The sequence below is a fragment of the Anolis carolinensis genome, chromosome 2, assembly GCF_035594765.1.
Source record: "Anolis carolinensis isolate JA03-04 chromosome 2, rAnoCar3.1.pri, whole genome shotgun sequence".
Taxonomy (NCBI): domain Eukaryota; kingdom Metazoa; phylum Chordata; class Lepidosauria; order Squamata; family Dactyloidae; genus Anolis; species Anolis carolinensis.
In genome coordinates this window covers 246,357,504-246,371,299 of record NC_085842.1, presented here as the reverse complement: position 1 = coordinate 246,371,299, position 13,796 = coordinate 246,357,504, and the positions used below count along the sequence as shown (strand labels likewise).

The window sequence follows — 13,796 nt, the reverse complement described above, 5'->3', positions numbered from 1 at the left end:
CTTTTGGATTATTACCAACTAAACATACTGTTGAATTTGTTGAGTTAACCCACTTGACTTCTTAATCTATTTATATGTGTTTTTATTACGTTAGTGACAATGTACCACACCGGAGCAGGGCTAATTATCTTGGCGGCTTCCCAGAAACATTTTCATAAGAAAATTGCCTCTCTTCCTCCCAAATCTTTTGCCCTCAAAATTATGCAGCATAAACAAACCACGGCGGGGTGGGGGTGGGGGGGGCACCCATCTTGCTGTAGGCAGATGGCTGCTTCCACTCCCACTTGAAACATTCACTGTCATGTAAACAAAAAGGAGGATATTTGAAAGGCTTTGGCATTTGTGTAAATTGATTAAACCTCAATTAGGAACACTGCCAAGGGCCATCATTTGTCAATTTTATAGTGACCTTATTAGATGATCCATGTTGTGACATATGAGGAACTGGATTAATTTATAACTGGGATGTGGGGCTTTGAATTACTCTACAATTGTTTACTACCAACTTTGTTTTTACTCATTCAAGAGTGTTTCATTACTATGTTAACTGCCAAAGTGGGGGAGGAATAAAATTTTATGCAGTGTGTTCTTTGCCACTTTCTATTGACTCCTTTTTCTCTTTCCCCCTCCGCGTTCTAAAGTCTATACTTTCTTCTCTCTCTATACCATTATTGATCTCTATGTAACCTCTCTTCATTATTGCCCCCCTTTATCCCATAGTGCTCTCTTTGCCTCTTTGAATTTCATAGCTTGTATTACCTCTGTCTTTTTACGCCAACACACATCAGTCAGCCCTTAAATATGCAACATGTCCATGAGCCTCAATTTGTTTCTTGCTCAAAAATAAGCTTTTGTGAGTCTGATCCCGATTAGAACCACTTCACATGGATATGGCAGCCTTACCGCATACAGACACACACAGCACAACTCAGCTGTTTATTCTTCTTAGATCTCCTTGCTCAATGAATGGATCACTTGTATCTAATGTATCCTCTTTTCTTTCCACACTTCATTTCATTCTCTCAACTCTGCGTCTCATGATTGGTCTTTCTACCTCACCATCTATTATCTTCTTCTTTTTTCCAACTCCACGATCCCTTTGCATCCCATTGCTCAATGCAGCTTCTTTATTCCTGCTCTTCTCAATCCTGTTCTTCCTTCTACTCATTTCTGATTTTGTGGGCATGAACATCCAAACTTTAACTTTTTCCTGAAATTCGTGCAATTGACTAACTTATGCACATGGTCAAAGGTAATATGCTGACGTAGCTTCACCATGCATCCCTAAATATGCTATAGGAACCACAAAGTGAATACAGCACAGCTGACATGATTCCATTTCTATGTTCAGAGTTAATGTGTGAGTTTAAGAGGATAAAGAAGGTAGCAGTGGCTGACCAAACAGCACTGAGGAGCTTTGGGTGCACCTACATTGTAGAATTAATATAGTCAAACACCAATTTAACTGCCATGGCTCAATGCCATGGAATCAAGGTTGGCGGGGGCAGGGTTGTACTTTTATAAGATCTTTTGCTTTCTCTGCCAAAGAGTGCTTTGATGCCTTGCCAGAATACAAGTCCCAGGTTCCTATCAGTGGAATAAGATGTGTTCACTAATTTTGGATAAGGTGCTCAGATTGATCTCAGAGTTCAGAAAATTACTCTTTTGGACTATAAATTCTAATCCAAGAAAGCAGGTTTTCCATGCTTTATCTATGTCCGTGTTACTGAATTGAAGGGAGTTGATTGAATAGCTTCTCTCCTCTTGCCTTAACTAAGGATATGAGAAAATGAAAAAAAGAATAGATTGGCAAAAGAACCATTTCGATGAATGAGAGAATTTAGTTTGGAAACTAAGGACCTTATCAGAAAGGCCCATAGATTTTCACCACATCCGGGCAAATCCATGGGCTCCAGGTGGGGTATGTGGAGAAGCCACCACTCCATGCCCCACATCGCCCACCTTACCTTCCTCCTCATCCCATGGGGGAAGCATTGCTGCCCGGCTTCCTCACATTGAAACACAGGAAGGCTCCTGTGTTGCCACAGTAGTGGTGGGTGCTGTTTCACCTCCCTTTTCAGCATGAAGCCCGGCCAGAAGTCCACTTACATCATGGGAAGGGCTCCATGCTGTCAAGGGAGGTGAAGCAGCATACGATGGACAAATTGGTCCATCTGATGAGGTAGTATGAAAATCTAGCAGCACCTCCAAGTCCTGGCTGTCTCCCTGGAAATCACATGTAGGATCAACATATATTGTATGGCCTTTTGGAATGTATATGTGAAACCTCTATGTATGCTACATCTATTTGTATTTGTAAATTCAAACAAATATTACAAAACAACGAAAGTCTTCCTTTTGGCCTCTGTCCAAAGGGAACCATTTTGTGTCATGCACAGGGAAAAAGGCAGGATACAATACTAATTAATTGATTGATAATTAACAAAACTCAGAAAAACCCTGCTTCTTCCCTAAAATGGATACCAAAGTTGCATTGAGAAATCATTAGGCATACCTTAAAGCATTTAAATGCTTGGTTTCATCTGGGCTCTGCTGCATTGTTAAAAGGCTTTTAAAGATGTAATTTGTTTAAATTTTTTCCTACTCTGTTAAGATTTACAATCCAAAAAATACTTAAACTGGTTTCCCATACCTAATTCATAATGGGATTGCCTATGATTTGAGTCCATGGTTTACCACTGCCTACCATCAGCTTGCCTTATACTCTCCACATATACTTCCTATTTGAACACTTTATCACTCATTGGCTATGCTTCTGACATAGAAATGGGAAGGAATACTTGCAAATGTTCTTCTTCTCAGTAAGAAGCAATATCTTGATGTATTAAAACACCCTGGCTGATAGCCTGTATCATCATTATCAACTATATCATTATTTTTAATGTTTAATCATGTCTAATCATGACCCTAATCTAACATTGTAGCCTACCAACACGTCAAGCAAGGTATTTCTGAGGCACTGAAGTTTGATGTACTTGGAAAATGATGTTCATGGCTAGCTTCTGTCATGAGATACTTTGCAGAAAACCCTTGGAGTCTTACCAAAACTGCTTGTAATCAGAGTGCACTTCTCAACATTGCAATCTACACTTTGGTCTACCTACATCAGAAATATTTTTGCCATAAAAGTCTCACAGTACCAACTCCTCCATCAACTCATTAAAATGCTCAAAATGTCTCATAATCTTGGAAGAAAATGTTTGAAATTATTCATTCTTGCATATGAGAATAAATTAAGTAAAGCTCTATAACCTGTTCCAGAGAGGGAGAAAATAGTATTTTCTTATTGTATCCTTCATGTCATTATATTAATAAGGCAGAACTGGAGCTTTGGCCCAACTCTCCACATCCCGTAGATTCAAGGCAAAGGAACCCTCCTTTTCTGTTTTACCAAGCATTATAATCTTTTCTAGTAAGTCATCTCTTCTTATGATAAGGCCACATTATGATAGCTTCAGTTTAGCCATCTTGGCCTCTCTGGAGAGTTCAGGCCTAATTTCTTCTACAACCCATTTATTTGCCTTTTAGCCATCAACAGTACTCACAGAAATCTCCACCACCACCATATCTCAAATTAGTTAATTCCCCCCCCCTGCCTTTCAGCTTTCTTCACTGTCCAGGTTTCACAGTCTTACATAGAAATTAGAAATGCAATGGCTTGGGCAATCCTGACTTTTGTATACTATTGAAAGTTTTGTCCAGTTCCTTCATAGATGCCCTTCCAAGTCCTAGACTTTTCTATTCTTCATTCTCCATTCTTATTAATGAAAGGCATCTTATTCAGAATAAATAAACACATCCTGTTCCACCCAATGGAATATTTTGCTATAGAAATGTCTTCGTTAGATACTTGGAAATTATGTAAAGCATTATTTTTGTTTTCTTAGCCATAGGCTCTAACAAACACTTTGATTGCTTAGATCATGACAAACTATGGATCACTGTAAAGAAAATGAATGTATCACAATATTGATTAACTCCACCCTCAACCTGTACACAGGACAAGAAGCCACTCTTAGGACAGAATATGGCAAAACAGAATGGTCTGCAATTGGAAATGGCATTATACAAGGCTGTATTTTATCATCCTATCTTTTTAACTCATATGCTGAATGTATCATGGGCAAAACGGGATGAGACTCTGAGGAAAGAGGTGTGAAAACTGGAGGAAGGAACATCAACAATTTAAGATATGCAGATCACACCATACCATTCGCAGAAAATGGCAAAGACATGAAATGATAACTGAAGAAATTCAAGGAAAAAAGTGCAAAGGTGGATTTCAGTTGAACATTAAGGAAACAAAAATAACAACTTATGTATATGTGATGTTTAAATTTTGCAAAATAGGAGCATTCAGTGGGGTGTGTGTGTGTGTGTATGTGTGTGTGTGAAGAAAACAAATTTTCAGACTCCACCACACAAAACTTTAGACCATGGAATCAAAGCATATGTACATTAACTTGGTTCCCACCGAATAAGTGAAACTCACTAACAGGCACTCAAATCAGCTGCCTTGGCCAAATTAGGTTTGGTTCAAGCACAAAAAATGGAAGGAATCCTTTCTCAAAATTGACTGCACTCAGTATAAATATGATTCACAATGTGAAGACACAGCAGTCTCTGAAGTGATCAAAGCCTAATAGCAAAATAATGGAAAATGATTAGAAATGTTTAAATAGATCCTCTGTTTCTAGACAGAAACAGAAACAAATTGCCAACTTCTGTGATGATAGTAATAGTGGTATTGCTCGCTAGGTGGCAACATTGTACTATATAAATATTGTTGAAAGGCACACAAGGCATTTCTGAGGGCAGAATGAGGTAATTAAGTATGATTCTCAGAGAAGGACCTTCAAGATTCGTGGTGGGTAAGAAAGATAAAAGGGTGCAGTGGCAGAAGGAGTCCCTAGATGAATCAGTTTGTGTGGGGAGAAGAAGTCTCAATTGAAAGTAATTGCATAGAAAAGGAGGTATCTTTTGTAACGAATTGAACAACACATAGTAAAAAAAATCCAAACCCGGGACAGCTGCTGCCTTGGATAAATTCTGTAGAGGGGCATGAAGCACAGGATATTCAGTCTGAAGTGCTGACATTTGAATAGCACCCAACAAGCATCCCTGTGTGACAAATGTCAACTGGTCAAAATGGTCAGGTTCCCCTCCCCTAGGGAATGCAGCCCCTGGGTCTCTAAAATAAAAAAGGATTATTAGATTTCTAGCAGATCCTGATAGGAAATAGTTGCTATTCTAATTAAAGTTAGTACAAAAGTGGTGTATTATAAGATACACTGAAAAATGGGGAAAAATTAAAATAAACCTGCACATTTTTTTTTTAAAAAAAGGATTACTAAACATAACTTAGAACATTTGCATTTTGGAAAGTGTGGATTCTTTACAAAGAACAATGGGGAGAAAAACATCTCATAAAAATATGTTTCTGTGGTCATGAAAGGTAACAAAGTAAAGGGAGGATTGGCAGGTGCAGCAGGAAGCTTTTCTGGGGGACAGTGCAGCTTGAATTTTTTTTTTTAAAAAAAGAAACAAATGGTTTCCACTAAATGCAGTTAAGTCACAGAATTTCTCATTTGTTCAGGATTTGGCAATGCTATGCATAGTGATTACAGGAAGTTTCTATTGGAAAGCATGCTTTAAAATGAATACTAGTAAACTCCACAGAGAGCTGAGCATTCAATGCTTTTATGTAGCTTTAAAGCAAATGGAAGCATTGTTCAGATTTTGAAGGATCTGAGTGCTAGGATCCCAGGCTGGAAAATATTGTTAGAACTTTTCCAGTCCTTGCTCATGTTTTCTCATGGGATGGCCTGAGACCTAACAGGGTAACTATTGTATTCCCCATCCAATCCTAATCACTGATTCATCTTCTGTTCACAACTGCATCACATTATTTTAGTAGCTGTTACCAGTTCTAGTCTTAACTAGAATAAACCCATTGGATCAGTTGCTGAATGGCATATCAGCACTCAGGTAAACCCCACTGTTTCATTGGGTTTGATCTAATCGGAATTGGAAGGCAGGGAGGAACAAACTTCCAAAAAAGTAAAATAAGGTTGGCGCCCCTTTAGTCCCTTAACTGAGAACTGGATCAGTTGAGTATCCCTATCAGAGACTCCCCTATGATCTGCAATGTTTAATACCTCACTCCAAAGCTTTAGGAGAGCAGCGGGTTAATATTACTTAATGTTTCTTGGTATGTAGTTTTAATAGGAAGATACAAATATCTTGCCCCTCCCTTCAACTATTTATTTGGATATCCGAGCAATTACTTGGTATTAAGTTTCTGAGACCAAAGGATCAATTAAGTTTGGAAGACAAAGAGCAGTTCAAAATATTTGAGAATCTTTACATACGGGCTGAGAACATATCCTCCAATATTCCACAGATAAAAACCAGGACATATGTGGCCAAGAAAGATCAGAGTACAGTCAAGATGACATAACTTATTAAGGAGGAAAAACATATAATCTAGGAGAGGCTTACAGCAGTTAACTTCTGCCTGAATCTACAGGGAAAGGAACAATTCTGCTTCCTCCTCTGGTCTCCTGCCTGCTGAATTTACTAAGTGTAAACTCCTTTTGTACTTTGAACTTAGTCTGTAGTAACTGAAGGAAATAAGTTACACAAGTAGGAGAAGCATGAAACTGGAACATTTTTAAAAGCAGCTGAAAGAGGGAGAATAGAATATTAACTGGGACAGGCAAAAGCAGAATAGTTGGAAGACATGTGAAAGTGAAAGTTCAAAACTGATTATGGTATTATGGTTAACAAAGAAACATTGCTTACAATGAGAACATCACTTCTTTTGCTATGTGAGTCATTAGATAGTATAGTGATATTTTAAGTTATTATAATTACAACCGAACTATGATACCTAGCACATGAAATCAATTTCCAAAAACATAACAGAGTCAGCATGAACCTTTCTCTTCCAGAACCGAAATGCAGCATTGATGACAGAAATCCGGAGTGTTTGCTGCAAGATCACACAGTGAAGTTGTACACTGTAATTAATTTCAAACCCAGTTCTATTAATGATCCACCTTCAGAGCTCTTTGTTGACAAGAATGTGTATGGTTGTCAAAAAGATCATTAAACCCTCCTGATAATGAGCTCGTTTGATATACGCTCTCTATTTAGTAATTATCACTTGATTGATTCATCAGCGGCTTTGGTGTTCCAGCTTCATAAACAGATCATGAATTGCTCCATTTGAGCAATGTAAACATTGGAGAATTCTCTTAAGTGAATTCACAACACACTTCATCAGAGACATGCACAGGAAGAACCCAATCCAAAGGAAACATCATAGATCAAAACATATAAATATGGTCTCTGCGAAAATTAAGCTAAATATTAAAAGTAGTATTTTCTTACCTATTTCTGTCATGGTTATCCCTGGAGCTAGTTGCCCATTGTTGCAAGAGCTATAGGTAAACAAGTTTGGTACGGAGGTGAGGTCATAAATAGGTTCCTGCTTGATCTGTTTGATTCCAGTCATGTCCAAGCCAGACTGATCTGGGGAGGGTTGGGCAGAATCCACATTATAATAACCCTCGGACTTCGGCAGGTCAATGACGTGCCCATTAGAGTAAGTGCCACCAGTTTCATTGTTCAGGTTGCTCAACCCGTTGCTGATACTGCTGCTGTAGACACGGGCCAAGGCTTCAGCCTCGCCACTCTGCTGCTGCCGTTGCTCCTGCAGTCGCTGTTGATGCTTCTGTACCTCGGCATAAAGACTGTCCCTCTGTTTTTTGGACATTCTTCCAAATTTTACAGCTGCAAGAGATGAAAATGGGCATTACTGTCTTGCGTGTCTCCCCTCTGCAGCATTTAACACATGAAAACTGGCTGAACAACTGAAGAACGTGATCACAATGCAAAAGTTATTGTTCTAAAAGTATAGATTGACTGCCTTCCCCCCAAACTCTATATTGCACTGTGGAATTTGGCCACCATGTTACATGGCAAAGTGACTTGAAGGTTATTTGAGTGTATAGTTTATAGACTCTTTGAAAGAGCATTCAGAATCTACAACTAGGCCACAATACAGCGGCAAGAACTCTAATTTGGGGGTGCAATCATAGACTGACATCATGCTGATTGCCAGACCCAGTATGAGTCCTGGGTTTTACATTTAAAGCCCACAACATTCTGGGTTCAGAGTATCTCAAGGAAAATTGTCTTTATAGCCTACAATCACCTAGAGAAGCAGCACCAACCAGAATGAGGACCTCCTAAAAGACTATGCTATTTAGCTGACACTCTAGTCCAGGGGTCCCCAAACTAAGGCCCGGGGGCCGGATGCGGCCCTCCAAGGTCATTTACCTGGCCCCCGCCCTCAGTTTTATAATATAATATTTTATATCATTTTAAATAATATAATATATTGTATATACATATAATATTGATAATAATATTATAATGTTATACAATATAATACTAATAATACCATATAATAATATTAATTATATGATATATATTACATATAATATTACAGTATAGTGGTATAGTTCAGTATAGTAATATATAATGCTAATATTGTGCTGTGCTAATAATATAATATATTGTATGTACATACAGCTGCTCTCACTTCGGGGTGAGAAGGGCGGGATATAAATGTAATAAATAAATGTAGTAAATGAATAAATAAATAATTTTAGACTTAGGCTCGCCTAAAGACTGAAATGACTTGAAGGCACAAAACAACAACAATCCTAATTAACTTGACTATCTCATTGGCCAGAAGTAGGCCCACACTTCCCAATGAAATCCTGATAGGTTTATGTTGGTTACAATTGTTTTCATTTTTAAATGTTGTATTGTTCTTTCATTGTTGTTGTTGTTTTGCACTACAAATAAGACATGTGCCGTGTGCATAGGAATTTGTTGGGTTTTTTTCTCTTCCAAATGATAATTCGGCCCTTCCACAGTCTGAAGGATTGTGGACCGGCCCTCTGCTTTAAAAGTTTGAGGACCCCTGCTCTAGTCCATCAGAAAATGATTTGCTTCTTCTGTTTAGCTATACTGGGATTTTATATTATTATTAATGGGATTGCTGAGGATGTTTTGTTATAGAATGCCATATAGATATTCAAATTCCATATATTTAGAACTGCCGATAATTTGATGTTTTGGTCCTCAGTTGGATCTCTGCCATTGATTAAAAATGCCAAGTGGGCATTCATTTGGTTAAAGCTATTTTTGTTTGCCACTTTGTGCTCTGCTGAGGAAAGCCAGGCTTTAAATAATTTTAAAATCCAATGTAAGTATATAAATATAGTCCCACATTTGTCTATCTTTGTTTTCCCCTGTCAAGTGTTGGAGAATATGCAGTATGGGAAACTTTGGTTAGCAAATCAAACTGGCGGAGACAGTTGAAGCTTACGATACCATTACCACAAAGTGGCAACCCGTTGTTCTCTTGCATGTACCTTGTGCCTGCTGGTGGGCTTTTGACAGACAAAGCCTTGGGGCCTAGGCTGTGATCCTCGCCACAGTTGCTTACACCAAAGTAAGTTCCAGTTAAATCAATAGGACATATTTCCAAGTAAATGTGACAACACCCTGCTGTGAATAATGAGCAGGCCTGCTATTTCTTTTTTATCTCTCCGTGCTCACCAAACAGCAAACCCGAGCTCTATAAAAATGTACAGCCTTCAGATTTGTATCCTGTGTGATTTATCAATTTTCCCCAAACCTTTAATCTGTGCACTAACAGGATTAGTACCTTCTGAAGATAACAAGCCCTAAAGCCCTATTATCACAACCTGTCAACGGGCCTGTTATCTTCACACACTTATTTTGCAAAAATGAACGTTACAGGTTACAGTTAAAGCCTAAAGGGAAATAGCAGACTTGAAGGTAAACACTCTATGGGAATTGCATTTCCTCTAAAGAAGCAACACTCACAGATTACTTTACTGGCATACATTTGCAACATATAATCTTAAAGTACTCAATGAGTTCATACCTCCTAAGAGGAAAATTGGGCCTCTGTTGGAATAAGTCAAAATCATAATGCAAAGCTACATCTCCATCACTTGCAGCAGGCAAAGAAAATGCACTCACAATACTATTTCCCAGTTTGATAATCTACTAAAAGAGTAGTATGGAAACAGGAAATCTGTGGCTCTCTAGATATTTCACTATAACTTTTGGGATCCTTTAACATTGGCTATGTTAGTTGGGGTTAGTTGAGTCAGAATCCCCCCCCCCCCCCCTACACACACACACACATATTTTACCACCATTATCATCAAGTATGGGAATGTCCAGACTGAAAAAATAATTCCTCGCGGTTTCAGCTAACATGTCCAACCTTTGCACAAATTACCCTCTGGGGATTTTTTTTTTTGACATTAGCGAACAGTTCTCTTACTATTTGCAGTTTTTCCATTATTATTCTATGATCAACTTTCACTGGAAGTTGACTATAAAATCTTTCTAGATGCATAGAGGGAATCTCTTTTTTTCAGTCACGTGTGGGCAGCAGCAGAAGTGATGGTAACTATAGCAATCAGCAATCTAGTAATCTGCAAATGCTTAGCCTGCAGATTTGGATGGATATTTATGAGGAAAATTTCTTCTTACACATTTCGACAGCATACCCACCAATTGAGCTTATTTGGAAGGGACAGTTCCCATTATTCCTATGTCATCCCACTTTTTCAGTTGCTTTTAAAAATATCCTGTCTTAAGATTTTTCTAGGTCCTCAGGGGAGACTTTATGGTAACGTCTATGGTTTCCTGTTTTTATGGTGAGTTCAGTAAAGTATCCCAAGCAGATCCACAAAAACCATCTTGCAAATGCTTGGCTACTGTCTCTCTGATCTTTTAAACAATTTTGGCTTGATCTGTCCCAACACTAACTAGCAATGATAAGGAGGAGCAGCTGCAATAGGAGTAGGCAGATAGGAGACAAAGTAGACAGGGGAGGGGGGGGACTCTGAGGAGGAGGTGGAGGGAGCAGCAGGTATAAGTGAAGAGGAGCAGCTATTATGGGTGAATGAGGGGCTGAAAATGGAGAGAGCAGGAAATAGAAAGCTAAGGATGATCAAGGGCAGCAAGGGAGTGAGAGAGGAGAAGCATCACCACTTCAATGAGACAGAGAGGCAGGAAACAGAGAAGGGGTGGGCAATAATGTGAATTGGGGTGAGCTTCAGCAAGATTGATTTGCAGCACCAGAGGCAGAACCTTCTCAGTGCAAGCAGTGGCACAATTCTCCAATTCCAGTATTCTTCCTGAAGTGGTTGCCTCATCCTGACTAATGATAAAGATAGTCCTTTTTGTGGTCTGCCATTCACTTCATCAGGGAACTTACATACAAACATTACAAGTGCTGACAATTGCCTTAACTGTGGTCAGAGTGGTACATGCTACGATGTTTATGCTACCTTCAAACAATAGTTCAAGGTAGCAGAAACATCACCCACAATGTGAATAATACACTTATTGTTATGAATAACCAGATCAAATGAAGAAAGTTAAACTAAAATATTGTCTGGTTGAAATAAAATATGTAAATGTTCTTCCTGACGCAATTATTATTCCTCCCCTTGTATCTTGCTGTACTTTACTCTGCATGTAGGATTTTTTTGTGGTATTCCCATAGATATGAATGCTTTTGCCACTGATACAAAAACAAAACAAAATCAGAATGAAGTCGCAAAAACCCTTAAACAATACTATTGAAAACTCCTGTGCACAACAAAAATATAACCAATCCTTCTTCTTCTTGGTCTCCTCCTTCTCTGTGCTACATCAACAATACACACTGCTGCTTCACATGGTTTCCTTTTTACTTCCACTGCTTCCATTAAAAAATGCAAGGTAGGCTTGGTTTAGAGGTAGTTCCCTTACTGCACCATGTAAACCAGGGTTCACAAAAGTGCAATATGTGGTCCGCACATAGGACCTCAACACATGCAAGTCCTTAAGCTGAGAGACAGCGGGGGAATCTATTGGGCAGTGGGGCAAATCCATCAGGCAATGGGGGAAACCATAGTTAAGCACCCCACATCACCCACATTGCCCCCTTCCCCAGCACATGGGCGAAACCGTTGCTATCCAGCTTCCCCCTTCACTGTCCCCAGCTTAGTTAATGAAAACATGGGTAGGACGCTGACAGGATGGAGCCAGGACAGGGTAAAAGCACCATGTGACTAGGTCCATAGTCTCCCAACGCTATTTCTGGGATCTACAAGCCCCCTCCCCACACCTCCCTGCACTGTTAGAAATTTGATTGTTGTTCTTTTTAATCAAAATACCCCCTGCATCTCTAGAGCTGCTAGGTTTTGTCCCATCCCATCAGGTTCATATTAGGAGTGATTTTTTTTATCCCTGAGTTTGAAAGAAGTTTCACTTGGACTTAAATCATTTGGTGTGTGTGTGTGTGTGTCAAAAATGTGGCAAAATTGTTCCTCATACCCCTAGAACATCCAGGGTGAGATTGATTTAAAAAAAAAAAAGAGTGAAAAATCTTTAAGTTTGGGAGGAAAGGATGTACAGTGAAAGATGAAACCTATATGATTCTTCGAGGGTTAATGCAGTTCCCAGTCACAGTATAATAATGTGGAGAGATAATAGTGTGGATGGGTTTTTTTTATTACTATTTCTTTTAATCATTTGTTAATGGAACTACCTTTGGCTATGCTACTATTGATTAGGAGTTGTACAAAAGAATCAGATCTGATAAACTGAAGTAAAATTGTTGTACAACCAAAAAAAGAAAAGAAAAAGCCAACATAGACTGTTTCAGACTCTATAGAAATGTCCATTTCATTGTCTCTGCTTGAATGGCTAGACTACAAAGGCGATGAGGACTGACAAGTATCATGGGGTGAATCTGCCTTCCTGACTAAATAATGGAAATTCATGATAAAGGTTTTCAAACTTTTTGAAAACTTTCTGAGAGGTCAAGGGCAAAGTACTGACACCAGATATAGCCAAACACCTGTATGATGCTATAACAAAATGCTTAAGGGCTGACAGGAGGATAGTCCTTTAATGTCAGTATTTTTAAACACATATTGACTAACCTTTTAGGAAAAACCGAGCTAGAGAAAGAAGGCAGCGGAATGCTAACATCCATGGAGCTATATTTATTTTTTAAAGGAAAAGGTACAAATTTTACAATGAATGACTACAGCAAAATTAATTGCTTGGTAAAGAAAATAGGTTAAATATCTAACCTTAATATTAGACAGAAGAGAACTACCATGGAGCAGTTGTTTAAGTTTTAAGCAGGCCAGGGATAGAGGCTTTTCATTAACGAACAAACGCAGAATCTCCACACATGACTCTTCACAGTTCACAGTGGCTTCTGATTTATCCTGACTCTACCTGCTTTGGGAAATGTTGGGGTTATTCAGCGCTTTGCTGTAAACTCTGGAGTATGCAATGGCACTGGGGCAGTTTGAACAGCAAGATCAAGTCTGAATTGGCCCAACCTTCTGTCCAGATTGGACACTGGAAGCATCACTCTATCCTTGCACTCATCAGCACAGGGAAAGGGGTAATTCCACTGATGCCATTGCTTTTAGCTGGGTATAGAGTTTCATCTGAGCCTCTGCCATCATGGGTAACTGTGCTGACATCAGAATAGGGCACCTGCATGATTAGCAATAAGGAGAGGAGATCACACCATCTCTTTCTGGTTGATCATATGCGGGCAACTTTCTGACATTGGAAGAAGACATCATGAAAGACAGAATCTTGGACAGAGCACCATGATGGCTAGGTAATGACATGGAGAA

The 13,796-nt window shown here is 38.9% G+C and overlaps 1 protein-coding gene across 2 annotated transcripts in view; it reads right to left on the bottom strand.

Annotated features, from left to right (window-relative positions):
* The window catches only part of rorb (RAR related orphan receptor B), a 186,845-nt gene that overhangs the window by 33,427 nt on the left and 139,622 nt on the right, over positions 1–13,796 (bottom strand). For both annotated transcript variants that reach the window (XM_062971996.1, XM_062971997.1), the window contains exon 4: positions 7,417–7,818. In XM_062971996.1, the coding sequence (XP_062828066.1) occupies positions 7,417–7,818 (402 nt within the window). The remainder of the gene's footprint in view (positions 1–7,416; positions 7,819–13,796) is intronic.